The following is a 20281-nucleotide window of genomic DNA, read 5'->3' on the forward strand; positions in this document are numbered from 1 at the left end:
ATGCATTGGCTAGGTGATGGCCTCGGTCCGTAGATCAGCGGCATTATTTCAAAATATATTTGTACATTTGCAATTTATCTTATGGATAGAAAATATGCTCAGCTCAACATTTTCAGCGCAAAGTTGTGTGGTTCCAATTAATGTTCAGATGCCATCATTTATATACAAACGTCTATAGATAACTATCATTTGTATACAACCCTTCAGCAAATGCTTCGGGGCGGGGGAGGTGGGGTCCGACCCGTCCACTAACCGAGAGCGGGCGACTGCCTTTCCTGTTGTTGATGTAATTCACATGCAGGGAGCCCTCATTGGACCATGCGTATAAACTAGCAACACGTTGCGCATCAGCGAGTGGCTGAGCACCGGTTACGTATCAGTTTTCCATTGGCTGGATCTATGATTGCAAGATATCCCGACCAATCGGTGCTAAAAGAAGGGCGCTCCGGCAGAGGGCAACCAATCAACGGCGAGAGGGGCTGCGACAGTGAGTTGCCAATGCTCCCGGGCCGCCGGAGCCTCGGCCGCGCAGTGGGTGCGATGGGTCTGAGGAAGCGGGGCGTCTCCGTGGTGGCGACTGTGCTCCTCGGCTCCTTCACCGCCTTGCTACTGCCGCACCTCAAGGGCGCCTTGTGGTTGCTGCGATGCCGCCTTCTGGACTCGGGATTGAGCGGCGACTCCAGCACTGGGCTTAGCCTCACCTACAGCGGGGTGGAGCTGAGCCAAGTCGGCGAGCCCTGGGCCTTCAGGCGGAAAGCGGGGCCAGGTAAGGGCTCGGCGGGGGTGGGGGCAACCCTCCCCGGCCGGCGGTAGAGGACTTGCACCCCAGCACTCGTTACAGGCCGTGTGGCTGCTCGCCCATCCCCTTCCCTGCCTCCTGCCGAAGCCCAGTCCGTGTCGGGAAACTCCGAGTCCCGGAGGCTGCTCCCCATCCTCGGGCAGCTGTTGGATTTTGCCCCCTGCTTCGCCCCCATGGCGTTCAACGATGAACCCTCAGCAGTTTGGGGTTTTTTTTTAAATAAGGTCTGTAGCATTCGCTATGTCATATCAACAATGTACATTTACACAGTCCTTTTTACCGCAGTGATATGTCCTTTGGCTCACCACAGCAGCATAAATGCTGACACAAACATGTTCAGAGGTAGGTTGTAAGGATTGAGTATGAGGGGTTTTGGGGTGGAACTCCAGGACCTAGACAGCTGAAAAGACACCAGTGGTTAGACAGTGTCAGTTGGCTAATGCGATATTAAATGATTATGAGAATGTACTTGATATTCTCATCATCTAAAATTGCTGTTCAGCATCTTCCCCGATGAACTTGACATTCTGCCGAGCACTTGACCTGATACCCCATCAACCCCTCTATTGGTAGCCAGACTTTTTTTAAAAAAAGGTCGGTTATTAATGAATATAACATATTTAAATGAGGGGCTTTTGAGATCAAAGCCATCATTTTGATCTGTGAGTACTTAAAAACTTTAAACAGTCACATATTCAGCCCAGCTGATCCTGTGATTCAAGGTGAAATGAACATCGCAATGCCAGCGCTGTTGTTTCCATCTGTTATGATGAAATGCCGTTTCATGATATTCAATCAAAAGCTGCTTCTTTGTTCTGTGGATTGGTCCTTACAATTTTTAGAACAAAAATTAAACGATGTAACCTTCCCAAGTTGTAGTGATTTTCATTTTTTTTAAAAAATTACTGCCTAGTTATGTACACCACCACACAGTGTAAAGCCTTTGAGTATTCAGAACAAGTTTCCAAGTTTTGGTTTTTTGTTTTATCAGCTAGTTAGCCAATTCTTCTGATGTATGTAAATCAGGTAACTGGCAAATGAAAATCATACTCTAAAATGTCTATAAGCTGGTTTAGCCCCCTGTAATTTGGAAATTGATTTTAATTTCAGAAATCCAATTGGAAGCTAAAGCTGCTCTGCACCAGGCTCTGGAGATGAAGCGTCTGGGGAAGAGAGAAAAGGCACATAAACTGTTCATGCATGCCTTAAATATGGACCCACACTATGTAGATGCATTGAATGAATTGGGTGTCTTCATGGAAGAGAATAAGGATGTTATCCAAGCTGACCATTTATACACAAAAGCACTGACTATTTCTCCATGCAATGAGAAGGCACTGGTCAACCGTGACAGAACGTTACCACTGGTGGAAGAAATTGACCAAAAGCAGTTTGGTATCATTGACCGCAAGGTTAAAAAGTTGATGGCGATACCCAAAGGGAATGCTGCATTGCACCGTGTGATGGAGGAAAGTTATTACCATCATATTTATCATACTGTGGCCATTGAAGGGAATACACTGACCCTTTCTGAGATCAGGCACATCATAGAAACAAGGTATGCCGTACCTGGGAAGAGCCTGGTGGAGCAGAATGAAGTTATTGGGGTTGATGCAGCTATGAAGTATCTCAATAAATCTCTGGTATCAAGAATTGGATCTGTTAATATAGATGATATTTTACAGATTCACAGAAGAGTTTTGGGATATGTTGATCCTGTAGAAGCTGGAAGATTTCGAACCAACCAAGTGTTCGTAGGCCATCACATTCCTCCCCATCCCAGAGATGTCAAGAAACAAATGCAAGAGCTTGTCCAGTGGTTGAATTCTGAAGAAGCCATGAGTCTACATCCTGTAGAATTTGCTGCCCTTGCACATTATAAACTTGTTTATATCCATCCGTTTGTAGATGGGAATGGAAGGACGGCTCGATTACTGATGAATCTTATTTTAATGCAGGCAGGTTATCCACCTATCACAATCCGCAAGGAGCAGCGGGCAGAGTATTATACTGCATTAGATTTGGCCAATGAGGGTGATGTAAGGCCATTTATCCGCTTTATTGGAAAGTGCACAGAGATGACACTTGACTTGCTGCTGATTGCAACAGCTGATCATTCTGTTGATAAAGGTTTACCTGAAGCTAATCCAAACCATTCAGATTATACACAAACCATCTTAGTTAAAAACTAATGGCTTGATGCTCCGTAATTGGTATGATTATGAGTGTGAACTTTAGTTAAACTTGATTCCTTCAGAAATTTGCCAAGTCTTTACTGAAGTGTTCTGTCTGTTTGGCTTTCAGGGAGGAAAGAAGAAAAAAATCCCACAGCAGCTTTACATGTTAGGATTTCTGCTGTTGGAATACTAGTTACTATTTGAGAATAGTGGACCCATGCTCCACATCTCTCCCATTCTTGATTGGTACTATAAAGGAGAACATTTTTTTATAATGTGCCAGTGTAATATTTGCCAACAAATATTTTGCTGTTATATGAACAAATGAGTCTCATGTAATTTCAACAGCTAAATAAATTGTTGGGCACATAATTTGGATGGGGGAAGGACAGGGAAACAATTGATCCCAGTTTTCTGGATCAGTTAAGGAAATGGGAATGTGAATTCCAGTACCTGCGGCTGGACAGCAGGTTTGTTATCCTGTCCCTTGGTACTTGGGGAAGGAGCAGAAGAGGTCCTCACTTCTAACCCCTCCCAAGCTGGGAGGGAGGTAATTACTATATTTTGAGAACATAAATTCAAGTTTAATATCTGGAGACAGTTTTTGGCAACATCCTTTTTAAATACCTTTATATGGGGGGAGCAAAATCAAACTAATTTTTTTTTCCAACCAGCATCATACTGCAAAGATTGCACCCTCTAGTGAAGCTGTCATGAATGTTATGATTCCCTAAAGTATTTGTCTTTGTTTTATGTTAATAATAGGCTGTTTAGCACAGTTCTAAAGAGGAAATCTAACTCTGTTAGATTTTATTCAGCTGGTGGGATTACTGGAGTTGGTTTCAGACAATTGGGCAGACCAAAGATCTGAATGAAAAATATCCTAAGTTCATCAGTTGCTGTAGAAACTACAGTAATGTGCACTTTCTCATCAGATTTAACTCCAAGCTCTCACTTGAATAATCATATTCAAAGGAATCAGTGTGGAACAAACCTTAGACCATAGTTTAACAATTTTTCTTCAAAGAGACTGGAATATTTATGTGAATGGAAATTGCACTTTGTATAAATGAGCTATTTAAACAGGCCATTAAAATAGTGTATTTATAATATATAAAATGTAAGAAATAAATTATACTGTTTATATCCTTTGGTATCATGTAAGTGACTAGCATAGAAAAAGCACTCATGCAAAAGAGTTGAATCTTCTGGTTGGTGTAACCAACCAGAAGCTAAAACTTTTTGAAATAACAAACTGTGGGGTGGGTGGTACTTATAATTTTTTTTAAGCTGTGTAATCAGTGCCTGCACGTTCATAAACAGTTATTATCATGCTGTTGATCCAGCTTGGCCTACCCTGTTGAATAGCTCTGTGTAAACAGTAAAAGGCCTTTCTGGTGCTTAGCAAATCTAACAGAGTGAGCATCTTAGTCCAGAGTGTGTTACGTTTAAGCCGAACCCACATGATTGCACAAAAATGTTAAGTAATTAACTGAGCCGACCATTGCTTCCTCAGAGACAGTTATTTCCTGGGCTTAAAATGCATATCACTATTAGGATTGTAGTGAATTAAATGTTTCTCCCTTGGGACATCCCCAAAGCACCTCAGTGCTTGAACCACAGTCCATGCTATAAGGTAGTAAAGCTGGTTTCCAATTTTGTGTTCAGTAAAACCAAAGAAAGAACAATATGGTTAGTAATGACTGTTTTAGTGATGTTAGCTGAAGGACAGTCAGGCCTTGAGATAGTTTTCCCCAGTTCTACTTGAAAGAATATACTACTTCTGCAGCTAAGGAGAACCAGATGGTCTTAAACTGCTGTTGATGCCTGTGGACCAGAATATTGAACTTCCTTTTGATAAAGCTGAAAGTTTAATGTTGACACAAAATCCAGAAATTATGCCATTTCACTAGTTCACAAACTACTTATCCTTCTTGATTTTTATCTTGTTCCTGACAGATCACACCAACACACCTTAAACCAGTGAGATTTCCCTTTTAGCCAATGTTACACGACAATGCAATTATATAAAACATTTAATCAGGAACAAAAAAAAAACACAGCCAGTAATATAAAAAGGTGAGGTCAAAAGTAACATAAAATGGTCCCCAAATCCTACTACATACTTGTACGGTTTTAGGCAAAAAGAATGCAACTTAACTAACCAAGTAGCAGTTACAAAACACACCATATTGTAAATAAACATACAAGCCAACCTCTATAAATACAATAGAGCAACTGCTTAAAAATTCTGAGGCAAAAAAGCAGTGTGAGCTTCAATCAAATATATTTAACACTTGTCAAACTTCCTTTAAAAAAATTAGATTATTTACAGTTCAATGCTCATCAGAATTTCTGTCCATGCTTGATGTGAAATGGTTTCTGAAAAGGCAGTTCACATTTTTTTCTAGACTCTCAGCATTTGAACACCAAATGCTGTTATCACAGTTATTTCTTCAACAACATCTTTGCAAAGTCTGCATTTGTCATCTTTTTTGTCTCTGCTGCTAGAGAGGAATCGCCCTTCGCGTTACCATCCTGATCTCTCAGCGTCCCATTCTCAGTACTTGTTCCTGGTGCAGGCAAGCGTTGTAAAGCACGAGGCACAAGTGCAAGCTGTGTCCGGCCTTTCCCCCTCCTTGTAAAATTGAAAAAGAGCTCACATGAATCAACAAATCCAATTTTCCTTCCCAAATCTATACTTAGAGTTGTAGTAACTGTAGAATAGATCATCCTTTAAGTCAAGATTTGCATTTGGTCCACCCACAAGTGTACTTACCACATTTGAATGGAGCTACTCCACTTTTCGCTCTATTATCTATGCTTTTTTTCTTTCTCAGACACTCAAATGTAAATCTTACTTTCCATCTTCCCACATGTAAACTATTACCTCAAATTATTTGCTCTCCCTAACCAAAACCTGGCAAATAGGTCAAATACTCTGAGTTAATTCCTCACCATGATGTTTATTCAAAGCCTTTTCTCCGATAGCACTGCTTAAGCTTGCTGAGAGCCCACCAAACATCACATTATCAAGTTCCCAGACATTTTGTACCATGATTTCAATGAAATTTGTACTGATCCTTTGCTTGCCACTTGTTGGTTATGGTATCCTCATTCAACCTGAATATCCTGTCACACTGAACTTACACAAAACCTGGCTAAACACCCCTTCCAAGTGACAATGACTAATAAGTTCTCCAGTAAAGAATGATGTTTCCTTGCCTGCCTCTAAATCATTCCCATGCTGCAGCGAACTGCAGCTTCCCCAAGATATCCGCTTCTCATCAATTACGTACAAGTTATAAACAATACTTTCCTGACCATTATTCTGCGAATGGCAATCTTCAAATCCATCCTTGTACATTTATAACAGCAATATTATCCACTCCTACACAGCTCAAGACACATTGCTATAAATATCTCATAAAAGGAGTATCTTGTCCAAGAATCCAACTAAACAGTTTAACATCGATGCAGGAGACCCAATAACCTGAAAGCTAGAGCTAGCCGATCCATAGTAATTACAGAAAACACTCCTACACAAATGTAAATATAGATCCCCCTTCCAGTTGTTGAGTTTGCAGCAACTGAAAAAGTCAAAATTGACACTAATAAACTTGTTAGGTAAGGGTGGGAGAACCAAGGGAGGTGGATGAAATTGAGGTGCCCATGATCTACTGACTGGCACTACAGTGTTGAGCTACTGTAAGATGCACAGATGTTTCTATGTAGGCAAATCAGAATTCTGTAAGGAATGGGTCAACCTCAAAACTGTAAAAGATAATTTTACAAACTAGATATCACCATTCCTAATGACATAAAGGCTCCATCACATTCAAGCCACACTGACAAGAAGAAATGCATCGATGCCTAAGAAAACCACTCAAATGGTTGGATATTACTCTAGTTTGCAACTCTCCCAACTCAAAGGTAAGAGTAAATAAAATTGAACTACATGACAAAAAGGAGCCTAAATTAAAAGATACAATATTCATGATTATTGTCTAAGATGAAACTCTAGAATATTTGACCACCATGAGAGAGGTAATTCTCAATCTAACTGAATCATCCACAGTTTTACACTTACGCTCCATGTAACTGCCGAGGAAGCAATGAGCCTGAAGTTCTGCCAGTATCAATTTTAGTAGTCTGTTTTCTCTGTGGAGGATTACTGATGGCCACACTGATCGTGTGATCTTTAAGTAAGGTTCCATCCAACTTAAGAACTGCCTGAGAGGCTTGTGTTTCATTCTCAAATTCAACATATGCCAGACCCTGAAACAAAAATCAATTTAAATCTCACTTAATCTCAAGAAGTCTCAAAGTAAATAAGCCAACAGAACCTAATTCACTTTTGAGTTCTTAATGCGTCAATTAATACAATACACACTTAGTGAAATATTAATATCTAGGGGTGGACTGAAAAATGACCTTCACAGATCCTCTACATTGACTTAGTTGACATGCCAAGATTAATAACAAGGGATTCTTCATTTTCTGTCTTCCTGTTCCCTAGAAGGAAATTAATCTTGATGCTTAAAGATTAATTACTTGTTCCTGGCAATCCAGGTTTCTCTGAATAAGACTGGATGACACAAAAGCTTGTAATGCCAGTAAAGAGAGTGTGCTGGAGGCTTGGCAACTGCAGCTTAAATCTTTCTGGAGATAAAAATATAAAAAAGAGGAAAGAGTGGAAAGCAATGCTGGAACGGTGCGATATAAAACACCGCAGCTGCTGAAATCTGAAATAAAAGAAAGTGCTGTAAATACCCAGCAGGCCAGCTAACACCTACAGAGAGAAAAATGGAGTTAAGTTTACATTCCTGTTCTGATATAATCAGGGAAGGCTGGCCTGATGGCTCTCCAGAGCCACAGTGGGACATGCACTTCCTTCCCAGAAATTTGGCTGCACCACACTTCCAACAGAGAGTTTCAGTAACAGTCTGAATAAAGTCTAAGGAGCCTCTTTTGCATTCAGTATTGAAAGCCTGGAATCTTTAATCTTTCAATGCAGGACTAAAAAAGTTCACGAACAACAAAAGCCAGTGAAAAGTGCACAAGATCTGCCAAGGGCATGGGAAGACACTTTCATACCTGCAATTTGTGGATTTTAGACAAAGTACTTGCAAAATCTGTTCTTCAGGCTGGAAGTTACTCAATACTTAAGATCAGAAAATACCCTGGCTTCACAGATGAACATTGCACACTATCTTCTCAATAAGCTACTGCACAAGTTTGTGTACCTTTGGCTTTCCAGAGCGATTAGTGACGAGACGAATCTCCTTCAGGGTTCCGTGCTCTTTGCAGATGTCCTCCAGGTCCTCTCTAGTGCAGGAGAAAGGCAAACCTGATATAAAAATCTTGTGTTTTTCCAAACTGGTGCTGTACCTAAACACCTGAGAAGTGAAAAATATTAAGGCTTAATAGTGTGAATAATTAGTTCCTTAATAAAGTTCTGTTCACTGCAGTAAAAGACTAGACTCTTACTGTCACCTCCCATGGTGGCGTTTTTCTCATTTGGTACCAGAATAGGAAATAATCAGGATTTGTGACAGAAAAGAGGGAAAATGGGAGTATGTTGTTTTATCTTTTTATTACAAAGGTTTTTGAGAGGAATGAAGGAAACATTGCAGGAAGGCTTGAATTCAAAAACATGCCAGAATTGCATGTCATGCTTCTTGTTAAACAGTGTTTTGATCTGATTGCAAATAGATATAAAAAGTGCTACCTTAAATTCTGGATTCTTTGCCTTGTCAACACAAGGTGAGACAAACATTGGCCGGCCTTCCAACTCCTGCCGGTCCAGCTTTAAGGCGTTTGCAGCTGCTGCCTTCTCTTTAAACTCTACATAACAATATCCTCGAAAATGTCCCCTGTTGGTGTAAACAGCGCGGATATCTGCGATCTGGCCAAAGCTTTCAAATATCTCCTTCATCCTCTCATCAGGATTAGGCATCGAGTATGCGAGATTGCTGACAAACACAGTGAGGTCATCCTTGCTATTATCATGAAGAACTTTGTTCCTTGTGGCAGCTACCGCCTTTTGCTTTTGTTGTGCTGGAGTTTCTACAGTGTTTACATTGCTTTTACGACCAAACAGGCCACATTCTATTGCCATAGCTTCCTCGTTTTCTTCCGGGTCCCCCGATCGAGGCTTTTTATTTGGTTTGTCTGAAATTCAAAAAGCAATCTTTAGAAATCTCATCTTCTCACCATAAACAGAGCAGGAGAATAGGAAGAGAACTGAAGTAACAGAGGCACCTGGCCAAGTCAGAATGCAAGCCTACGAGTGGTAAAAACCAGACAATGTTAACTCAGTAGCTTTGACCTTCCTATTGCACATCACCACAGCAGCTTCAACCTTCAACTTCAATAATAAAGAGATGGACCACAGAACAAAAGAAGGATTAATGAAGGTGACACAGCTGTTCTTAAGAAGACAAGAATCTCTTTCAGAATAAATTGGGTTGTTCTCAAGCTAACAAAAGGAGTTAGGATTCTTTTTCTTAATATAGACAAATTTGCAGATATTTTCCCATTTCCCAAATTACTGTACAATTTTCTTTTTGATCTCATATTACTTGTGGTTGAACAAGTATATAAAATATAAAGCATCATCTTATAAAGCAAATGTATCACATGAAAAATTGGTTAAAATTACAGTTACACCCCAAAACCTTGTGTCCAACATGAAGTAGAAATAGCAAAAGCTGCTAGAAATCAGTGAGAAATTATCAAGAACAAGAACTAGGTAATTGGTCAAGAAAACATCAACATATTGAACTAACTGAATCGTTCAAAATCACATTTCTCCTTTAATCCCAAATGCCTAAAGTAAGGGTTTAAGCAAAGCAAAAGCATCAAAACGTAACATAATAACATGATCAGATTTTGGCAGAAAAAGATCAGGGAAAAAAATTTGTTCATAATTTAAATTAATTCAGAAATGAATGTTTTGAAGACTTCAGACAACGTATATAGGTTATCCTTGTCATCAGCCATGTTTTTCTGATGGTCATAACATCAGCCATTCTAATCAAGAGCAATTGCCAGAGACCGTGATGCTGAGGCAGGACCACACCTTACCCCACTGTGTATCACCACATCTTTTTTCCAGAAAACCTGCAATACTTAACGACTTTCCCAACCAGTTTCCCACTTTCCACGAGTGACTTCACCTCGAAAGTGTAGCTGTTCTATACACGCAGGCACAACAAACAAAGCGCTGGAGGAACTCAGCGGGTCAGGCAGCATCTATGGAGGGAAATGGACAGTCAATGTTTCAGGTCAGGACCCTTCCAGGTAGTCCAGATGAAGAGTCTCGACCCAAAACGTCGACTGTCCATTTCCCTCCATAGATGCTGCCTGACTTGCTGAGCTCTTCCAGCTCTTTGTGTGTTGCTCCAGATTCCAGCATCTGCAGTCTCTTGTGTGTCTATAAATGCAGGTTGTTCTTTTCTAGGTTTACCAAAGCCCAGATTCACTCTTGGTTAAGTATGGGGGAAACTATGATATTGTGGCTATTACTGAGACGTGGCTGACGTCAGGAGAGGAGTGGATATTGAATATTCCTAGTTTTCGGTGTTTTAAGAGGGATAGGGAAGGGGGAAGAAGAGGAGGAGGGGTGGCGATACTGGTCAGGGACACTGTTACGGCTGTGGAAAAGATGGATGTTGTAGAAGGATCATCTCTAGAGTCCGTATGGGTGGAGTTAAGGAACAAGAAAGGAGCAGTTACTCTACTCGTAGTATTCTATAGGCCCCCCGGTAGCAGTAGAGATATAGAGGAGCAGATTGGCAGGCAGTGTTTGGAGAAAAGCAGAAATAACAGGGTCGTTATAATGGGAGACTTCAACTTCCCAAATATAGACTGGAACCTGCTTAGTGCCAAAGGTTTAGATGGGACGGAATTTGTTAAATGTGTCCAGGAGGGATTCCTGACGCAGTATATTGACAGGCCGACTAGAGGGAATGCCATGTTAGATCTAGTTTTAGGAAATGAACCGGGACAGGTGAAGGATCTATTGGTGGGTGAGCATTTGGGGGACAGTGACCATTGCTCCATAACCTTTAAAATTGTCATGGACAGGGACAGGTGCAGAGAGGACAAGAGGTTTTTCAATTGGGGAAGGGCTAACTATGAGGCTATAAGGAGAGAACTTGTGAGTGTAAATTGGGATGTCCTTTTTGAAGGAAAATGTACCATGGGGATGTGGTCGATATTCAGGGATCTTATGCAGGATGTTAGGGATAAATATGTCCCGGTGAGGCAGAGAAGGAATGGCAGGGTGAAGGAACCGTGGGTGACGAGAGAGGTGGAACGACTTGTTAGGGAGAAGAAGGTAGCATATGTGAGGTATAAGCAGCAAGGTTCAGACAGGGCCCGTGAGGAATATAGGGTAGCGAGGAAGGAACTTAAGAAAGGGCTGAGGAGAGCTCGAAGGGGACATGAAAAGGCTTTGGCTAGTAGGGTTAAGGAAAATCCCAAGGCCTTTTTCAAGTACGTGAAGGGTAGGAGGATGGCTAGGGTGAAGGTAGGTCCGATTAAGGACAAAGGTGGGAGAATTTGCCTGGAGGCGGCGGAAGTGGGAGAAGTTCTGAATGAGTACTTCTCTTCGGTATTCACCAGGGAGAGGGGTCTTGATGATGTGGAAGGGAGTGCTGGTAGGGGTAATGTTCTCGAGGTTGTTGATATCAAGAGAGAGGATGTGTTGAAGTTGTTAAATAATATTAAGACAGATAAATCTCCGGGGCCTGACGGGATTTTCCCCAGGCTGCTTCGAGAGGCTAGGGAGGAGATTGTTGAACCGCTGGTAAGGATCTTTGAGTCCTCGTTGTCTACGGGGGTGGTGCCGGAAGATTCGAGGATTGCGAATGTGGTCCCCTTGTTCAAAAAAGGTAATAGGGATAGGCCGGGGAATTATAGACCGGTGAGTCTCACGTCTGTGGTGGGTAAGCTGTTAGAAAGGATTCTAAGGGATAGGATTTATGAACACCTAGAGAATCATGGACTGATTAGGGACAGCCAGCATGGCTTTGTGAAGGGAAGATCTTGCCTCACAAGCCTGATAGAGTTCTTTGAGGAGGTGACCAGGAAGATTGATGAGGGCAGAGTGGTGGATGTGGTTTACATGGATTTTAGTAAGGCATTTGATAAGGTTCCTCATGGTAGGCTTCTTCAGAAGGTCAGAGGCCGAGGGATCCAAGGAAGCTTGGCTGTGTGGATTAGGAATTGGCTTGCATGTAGAAAGCAGAGGGTTGTGGTGGAAGGAGTGCCCTCGGATTGGAGGGCAGTGACTAGTGGTGTCCCGCAGGGATCGGTTCTGGGACCTCTACTTTTTGTGATGTTTATAGATGACTTAGATGAGGGGGTGGAGGGCTGGGTTAGTAAGTTTGCCGACGACACTAAGATAGGCGGTGTTGTGGATAGTGTGGAGGGCTGTCGGAGCTTACAGAGGGATATTGATAGGATGCAGAGCCGGGCTGACAAGTGGCAGATGGAGTTCAATCCAGAGAAGTGTGAGGTGGTACACTTTGGAAGGACAAACTCCAGGGCAGAGTACAAGGTAAACGGCAAGGTACTTGGCAGTGTGGAGGAGCAGAGGGACCTGGGGGTTCATATTCACAGTTCGTTGAAAGTTGCCTCACAGGTGGAAAGAGCAGTTAAGAAGGCCAATGGGATGTTGGCTTTCATAAATCGCGGGATTGAGTTTAAGAGCCGCGAGGTTATGATGCAGCTTTATAAAACTCTAGTTAGGCCACATTTAGAGTACTGTGTTCAGTTCTGGTCACCTCATTACAGGAAGGATGTGGAGGCATTGGAGAGGGTGCAGAGGAGATTTACCAGGATGCTGCCTGGATTGGAGGGTATTGAATATGAGGAGAGGCTTAAGGTGCTAGGGCTTTATTCACTGGAAAGGAGGAGGATGAGAGGAGACATGATAGAGGTATATAAAATATTGAGAGGAATAGATAGAGTAGACAGTCAGCGCCTCCTTCCCAGGGCACCAATGCTCAAGACGAGAGGTCATGGCTTTAAGGTTATGGGTGGGAGGTTCAGGGGAGATGTCAGAGGGTTTTTTTCACCCAAAGAGTGGTTGGTGCATGGAATGCACTGCCTGGGGTGGTGGTGGAGGCAGATATATTGAACAGGTTCAAGAGCTTGTTGGATAGGCATATGGAGGAATGTGAGATAGAGGGATATGCGGGAGGAAGGGGTTAGGTAGTGTGAGGGTGGTCTGATGGACGGCACGACACGGTGGGCCGAAGGGCCTGTTTTGTGCTGTATGGTTCTATGGTTCAATGGTATTACTGCTAACAGGATATTGACCCTCAAAAAGGACATTAAATACCAGTTACTGGATGCTCTCAACTTTAAAAGTGGGACAGTGTAAAAGGAACACACATTCACAAAGAAAGTCTGTTTCCTGAGTGCCATGAATTAGCATTTTCATTCATCACTCGTTTTATTTCTCTGCTGCTATGAACTGAAATTGGTGACATGAACTGGGCACCTGGAGCCTCATAAATGTCAAGCTCAATGGTAAATCTCCTTAATAATATTTAGGATAAAAAGGGGACTGACTGAAGGGAACTGAAGTTAAACTAGCCACAAGAAAAGAAACAAAGGGGAAAACAAAAATTTAAATTTAAGTAACCCCAGGAACAATCTACTTCTTGTGGGAATGTCATTTCAATTTCACTGCTCACTTTCTGGATCTCCAATGTTGAGTAACCAAAAATAATTTCATTAACAAGGTCCAGATGATGTGAATAACTACCCCAAATGATTGCAGAGAGATTAATTCATATTAATGATGCAAATCAAGTAATTACATGGAAGATTGTGGGGAAGCTCATAATAAGTAAGTAGTTTGTATAGTCTTGGCAAAGCTATTTACAAATCATACTGCAACTTGTGGTGATTGGAAACTCAGAGCATCACTTTGCCACAAATTTTCTTTTTACATACTAATAATGGACACAGCTGGCATATTTTCAGCAATTTCTTAGGCATAAGAATGAACATCTATAACATTTTCCATGTCTGTGTGATATTTCAAAGGATCATTTTTGAAGTGCAGTCATCAGTGCATAGTTAAAAAAAACTCCAGCTATTATGTATAAACAAGGCTCCACAGATGGCAAAGAAAACAAGGCCAGTCAATGTGACTTTGTGGTGTCAACAGAGAGGCGAATGTTGGCCAGAATAATATAACTATTTTAAGATCGGAATGTCATCTCAACTCCACGATTCCCTCCATATATCCTGAAAACCCACAACACCCCACCCCTGTGGGACAACTGATTTAACATCTTAACTTTGGATTATGTTGGTAAATTAATCAGGACAGAACTTGCGCAGAAAAAGGCAGGGACCTGGAGAGTGTTATAGAACAGGGACACCTAGGGGTTCAGGTACATAATTCCCTGAAAGTGGAGACATAGGTACACAGGGTGGTGAAGGCGGCGTATGGCATGCTTGCCTTCATTGGTCAGGGCATTGAGTACAGGAGTTGGGATGTTATGTGGCAATGGTACAAGTCGTTGGTGAGACCACACTTGGAGTATTGTGCGCAGTTCTGGTGGCCCTGCTATAGTAAGGATGTCATTAAGCTGGAAAGGGTGCAGAAAAGATACAGGAGGATGTTACCAGGACTGGAGGGCTTGGGTTATAAGGAGAGGCTGGGACATTTTTCCCTGGAGAGTAGGAGTCAGGAGTGATCTTACAGAGGTATATAAGATCACATGGGCATAGATTAAATGAATGGTCAGAATCCTTTTCCCAAGGTGGGGGGGAGGGGGTCTAAACCTCGTTAGCATAGGTTTAAGGTGAGACGGGGTGGTAGGCATATGGAACAAGCTGTGGGTACAACTGCAACATTTAAAAAGACATTTGGACATGTTCATGGATTGGAAAGGTTCAGAGGGATGTGAGCCAAATGCAGGCAAATGAAACTAGCTCATGAAAAAAATTAGAATGGTTGAAGAGGTGGATTTTAAGATGAATCGTGAAAAAGAGAGGCAGGGACACTGAAAGGATCAGGATAGAAAGTTCAAAGCACCGGGCCTGACAAATGGAATGAAGGAAGCACTGGTGGGAAGGAGGCCATATCTGGAAGAATACTCTTAGAGGGTTGTAGGGCTGGAAAAGGTTAGAGAAAGGGAGCTGCAGGTCTATGGAACGATTTAAGTCAGCAATGAGAATTTTTAAAATGAGGCTTTGGTGGATTAAAACTTAACATCAGTCAGTGAGCTCAGGGGTGATGCATCAATAGGACTTGGTGCATGCTGGCAACTAAGTTTTGGATGAGTTCCAGTTTATGCAGAGAGGAATGGACACCAGCCCGGAGTGCATTGTAATAATCAACTTAGACAAGAGTGAGAAAGTAATGGAACTTGATCTCCAATGCAATGGTAAAAATCGTAGAAAATGAAGAATAAAAGTGGTGTATTCCTCTTCAGTCATGTTGAAAGGCAGCTTCTGAAATTATGGTATGGGTATGATGCCCCTATTATTACAAACCGATACATCCTCCAGTTTGACAAGAACAATCCACGAGGAAATCTGTTATAGATTAGATTGAATTTATCCCAGAGTACTTTGATATATATTTTTTGGTAAATGAACATGTATCAGAAACAGGAAAATCTTGTTCCAACCAGGTCCTGTCCCAACCAGTCTGCACTAAATTTCTCAGAATACTAATTGATAACCGAAACCAAAAATTGTATCAATGCCTTCTGATTCTGTCGACTCTTCTCACATATTTAGACTTTGCAAAATTACAGCTGTTCATACACTAGAAACCATTATTGAAAGAAGAAAAAGCTTCTTTGCAGAACTGAGGTTTTTAGACAGCAGTTTTGAACTATTTTTAGATTTTAAATGTTGTTCTATGTTTAGAATATTTTTTTTAATAGGGTTGTGGACAGAAGCTTAAAATTACCTCATGGCCAAATATAAAAATTTTAAAACAAAAACTTAGTCTGTCTTTGCTGCCTCACTACTGGGTTTCTCATCTTTAAAAATATTGGCACATACAGAATAGTGCTCACTTCATAACCACACAAGTCAGGTCCGATTATCTCACCTAACTGGTCACCCCATTCTTCCTCATCTGCTTTGCGTTTTTCTCCAGGTGTTGCCTGTCTCTGGGCCTTTTTAGCAGCCTTCTTTTCAGATCTGGCTTTCTTCCGTTGCATGTTTTTCTCTTCTTCCTGTTTTGTCAGCAGGGCTTCTTTCTCTGCAGCCTGGGAAAAAATTAACAATAATTCAAAACTACTGTTTAAAAGCCTCAATTCTACAAAGAGGATTCTCGTTTCTTTCAATAATATTTAAAGCTAATCTTTGTAGCTTGGTCAAGTTAAACTGAAAAGTACCAACAAATGTTCATAGTTAATTAATATAAATTACTTGATCACATCTAACTCTACAAGGCACGGTAGTGTAGCGGTTAGCGTAACACTTTACAGCGCCAACGACCCAGGTTCAATTCTGGCCGCTGTCTGTAAGGAGTTTGTACGTTCTCCCCGTGTCTGCGTGGGTTTCCTCCGGGTGCTCCGGTTTCCTCCCACTTTCCAAAGACTATGAGTTAGGAAATCGTGGGCATGCTATGTTGGCGCCAGAAGCGTGGCAACACTTGCGGGCTGCAAGAACACTCTACACAAAAGATGCATTGTGTGCTTCGATGTACATGTGACTAATAAAGATATCTTATCTTAAATATAACACGTATTCTTATTTTAGTCACTAAAATCAATAACCAAAACAGAGGCATGCAAAGTATCCAGGAGATGAGAAACTTGTTCTGAAGGTTGTACTGAGGCTGGGTTATTTTCCCTATTTTTTTGAAACGGTAAGGAATTATAGTTGTTAGGGTCCATTGTTGTCCTGGGAGGGATTGGAGTTTGATCAATGGGGTGGACACCTTTTATCATAACACAATGCTGATGATTATCCACACAACTGGATTGACCCAAATGTTTCATGGAGTAATGCATGATGTCTTACCAACATTTTCCAAATTAATTTCAGGCCTGTTGCATTCACAAAACTTTTGTTTGCATGTAGTTTGTAAATTTATATTATTAACATCTTTTTCCTCTTGGAGCTGCAATTAGTCATTTAACACCAAGTCTCCCAGCGTTATGCTTTACTGGGATTGCAATGATCGAAGTTTTAACTATGACCAATTGTTCTTCATAGTTAGTTGCAACAAAATTAAAACTTCTTTCTGATTCAATGTTGACTGGAGAGACAATTATCACTTTCCACATTATGTGGGATCACTTTATGGTATGTTACGGATTAGGTTACTATGTGGTGAATGTCCCTTTAAGACATAGTACAGTAATGTGTGTGTGGCGTTATTATGACAACAGGAGATAATGACGTGCTGATGTTTTGGTTCAGAGTCAGAAGGAGAGAGAGGAGAGAGAGACAGACACTGTCTGCTGGTCTCTGTATCGATGGATGAAAAACGATAACTGTGTCTGTCACTACAATCCACATATGGATTTTTGGAATAATCCAGTGGAGTCCACTTTGTCGTTGACCTGTAGAAGGAAACAGGTATTTGCGTGGACGGCCACGTCTCGGATGCCTTTCAGGGTGGCAGATACTTCGGAACAAAGCAGTGGAGTTCACTTTGTCGTTAACCTGTAGTGGGAAACAGGTACTTGTGTGGACGGCCACGATTCGAATGCTTTTCGGGGTGGCAGATACTTTGGAGTAGTCACTGCTGAGTAGACACTGAGGTGTCGTATGGGTTCCATCGTGGGTCATTTGGATTTCATTATGTCTCTATTTTCTCTCTACATTTTGTCTTCAGTCAACAATGGTTTTGCAAAAGCCTTTGCTCACATTTCACATTATGGCTTGCTGAACTGAACTTTGAGAATTATTCCTGGACTTGGAGTTTGGGAATTTGCCACACACACACACTTCAGGTTTAGTTTTGGGGGTTAATGTTTAATATCTAACATTTTTACTTTTATTTTTCTTATTATAAGTAGTTATTAATAAAATATTTTCTAACACTTATACATGACTCAGTGTGTTTCTTTTGTTGCTGGTACGTGACAGGTATACTTCAGGTGCTTTCCTCAACATCAGATTTGTAATACCCCAGATCTGGGAGCACAAAATGCTGACTATCAGTACTGAAGGTGAAAAAGAACTCTGTTCTCTAGTAATGGAGATCTACCATGTAGAAGGGAATTCAAAGAGCAAGTCATTCCAAGACAATAATGCATACCTTCAGTCATCAGCCTGGAGATCAGCATTGGTTATAATAACCTGCTAGCCTCCCTGAACATGCAATGATAATCAATGATTACAGTGTATGCCCCACAGTAATGACCAGACCTGCAGAAGGCATTCCAGTCTGGCACTGGAAGAATCTCTCCCAGTTTTACTAAAAGTGATCTCATGCCAGCAAACAACATAAAGCACTTACTTTGGCTCTCCACTCATTAACTTGATTAATTCTGGTCTCAGTCTTCTCTACAGCTAGGTCCCAATCCTCCAAAGACCCTGAAAGAGAAGAAAAATAAAATGTTTTTTTAACTTCCCATTTATGTCATGAAATTAAAAAAGATCTTTTCATTATTCTGAAACTACTAAAATCAAGAAATGTCAATTTGTACTTTGACTTGCACATTAAAGTTTGATTTAAAAAAGCTCTTTACACCTTTCTATTAAGTGACTATAACTACATGGATGTGTTTTGAAAATACTACATTAGATGATCTCAGGTTGTTGGTTAGATTGCTACAATAAGATTGCTTCCTTTTTCCTCAGTCACGTTGGAGTGGAAAAGAGAAATAAGCATAGGTTCCTGTTCCTGATTGCAATCCAGTGACACTGGGTGTGAATATTCAATTCTTTTGTCCGGTTTATCTGGCAGCCACTTACCGCCAATGGTCACACATAAATCAGGGCCATTTGGCTAGGGGAATGAAGTATGATTACAGCCTATGGAATGTATATTAAAATATTTCCGGATAAAAATAAACAGAAAAAGATTTTCCATTTTCTATTATGATGTATCATGCTATCAGGGTTTTGTAAAACTAACAACTATTACATTTGAGAAACCCTTTTTATGGGCAAATCTGGGAGCTATTTGAACCAAAAAATAATGACAAGGTTATTGTTTTAGTAACCAGGAATGAAGAAGAATGTTCCCAAAATACTGGACTGGAATAACTTCCTGCACTTCTTCAAATAGTCCTTTTTTGCATACAGTATATTCTCACCTGCCCGACATTCATGGGGAATGAACCATAGAACCATACAGCACAAAACAGGCCCTTCGGCCCACCATGTTGTGCCGTCCATCAGACCACCCTCACACTATCTAAACCTTTCCTCCCGCATATCCCTCTATCTCACATTCCTCCATGTGCCTATCCAATAAACTCTTGAACCTGTCCAATGTATCTGCCTCCACCACCACCCCAGGTAGTGCATTCCATGCACCAACCACTCTCTGGGTGAAAAACCTCCCCCTGACATCTCCCCTGAACCTCTCACCCATAATCTTAAAGCCATGCCCTCTCGTCTTGAGCACTGGGGCCCTGGGAAGGAGGCGCTGACTGTCTACTCTATCTATTCCTCTCAATATTTTATATACCTCTATCATGTCTCTCCTCATCCTCCTCCTTTCCAGTGAATAAAGCCCTAGCACCTTAAGCCTCTCCTCATATTCCATACAGTCTAATCCAGGCAGCATCCTGGTAAATCTCCTCTGCACCCTCTCCAACGCCTCCACATCCTTCCTATAATGCGGTGACCAAAACTGAACACAGTACTCTAAGTGTGGTCTAACTAGAGTTTTGTAAAGCTGCATCCTCACTTCGCGGCTCTTAAACTCAATCCCACGACTTATTAAAGCTAACATCCCATAGGCCTTCTTAACTGCTCTATCCACCTGTGAGGCAACTTTCAGTGAACTGTGAACATGAACCCCCAGATCCCTCTGCTCCTCTACACTGCCAAGAACCTTGCCATTTACCCTGTACTCTGCCCTGGAGTTTGTCCTTCCAAGGTGTACCACCTCACACTTCTCCCGATTGAACTCTATCTGCCACTTGTCAGCCCAGTTTTGCATCCTATCAATATCCCTCTGTAAGTTCTAACAGCCCTCCACACTATCCACAACACCGCCAATCTTAGTGTCGTCTGCAAATTTACTAACGCAGCCTTCCACCCCCTCATCTAAGTCATCTATAAATATCACAAAAAGTAGAGGTCCCAGAACCGATCCCTGCGGGACACCACTAGTCTCTGCCCTCCA

General features: G+C 41.5%; 2 protein-coding genes across 2 annotated transcripts in view; one reads left to right on the forward strand and one right to left on the reverse strand.

The window, feature by feature from the left end:
- The first annotated feature begins 399 nt into the window (after nt 1-399).
- On the forward strand, nt 400-4132 carry ficd (FIC domain protein adenylyltransferase). Its single transcript, XM_052032507.1, has 2 exons — nt 400-766; nt 1910-4132. Exons 1-2 carry the CDS (start codon nt 400-402, stop codon nt 2989-2991), a joined length of 1449 nt encoding a protein of 482 aa, XP_051888467.1. The 3' UTR covers nt 2992-4132.
- Nucleotides 4133-4745: 613 nt separating this feature from the next.
- sart3 (spliceosome associated factor 3, U4/U6 recycling protein) overlaps nt 4746-20281 on the reverse strand; it is a 40480-nt gene continuing 24944 nt past the window's right edge. The window contains exons 14-19 of the mRNA XM_052032025.1: nt 18440-18516; nt 16073-16232; nt 8708-9150; nt 8223-8375; nt 7067-7254; nt 4746-5614 (exon numbers count right to left, since the gene is read on the reverse strand). Of these exons, the coding sequence (XP_051887985.1) occupies nt 5425-5614; nt 7067-7254; nt 8223-8375; nt 8708-9150; nt 16073-16232; nt 18440-18516 (1211 nt within the window). The 3' untranslated portion in view covers nt 4746-5424. The remainder of the gene's footprint in view (nt 5615-7066; nt 7255-8222; nt 8376-8707; nt 9151-16072; nt 16233-18439; nt 18517-20281) is intronic.

The sequence above is a fragment of the Pristis pectinata genome, chromosome 17, assembly GCF_009764475.1.
Source record: "Pristis pectinata isolate sPriPec2 chromosome 17, sPriPec2.1.pri, whole genome shotgun sequence".
Classification (NCBI taxonomy): domain Eukaryota; kingdom Metazoa; phylum Chordata; class Chondrichthyes; order Rhinopristiformes; family Pristidae; genus Pristis; species Pristis pectinata.

Bases quoted from the DNA above. Each gene is read 5' to 3' on its own strand.
- ficd (XM_052032507.1), top strand. From the start codon at position 400: ATGATTGCAAGATATCCCGACCAATCGGTGCTAAAAGAAGGGCGCTCC. The intron at 767-1,909 runs GTAAGGGCTCGG...TTTTAATTTCAG, and splicing joins CAGGCGGAAAGCGGGGCCAG to AAATCCAATTGGAAGCTAAA.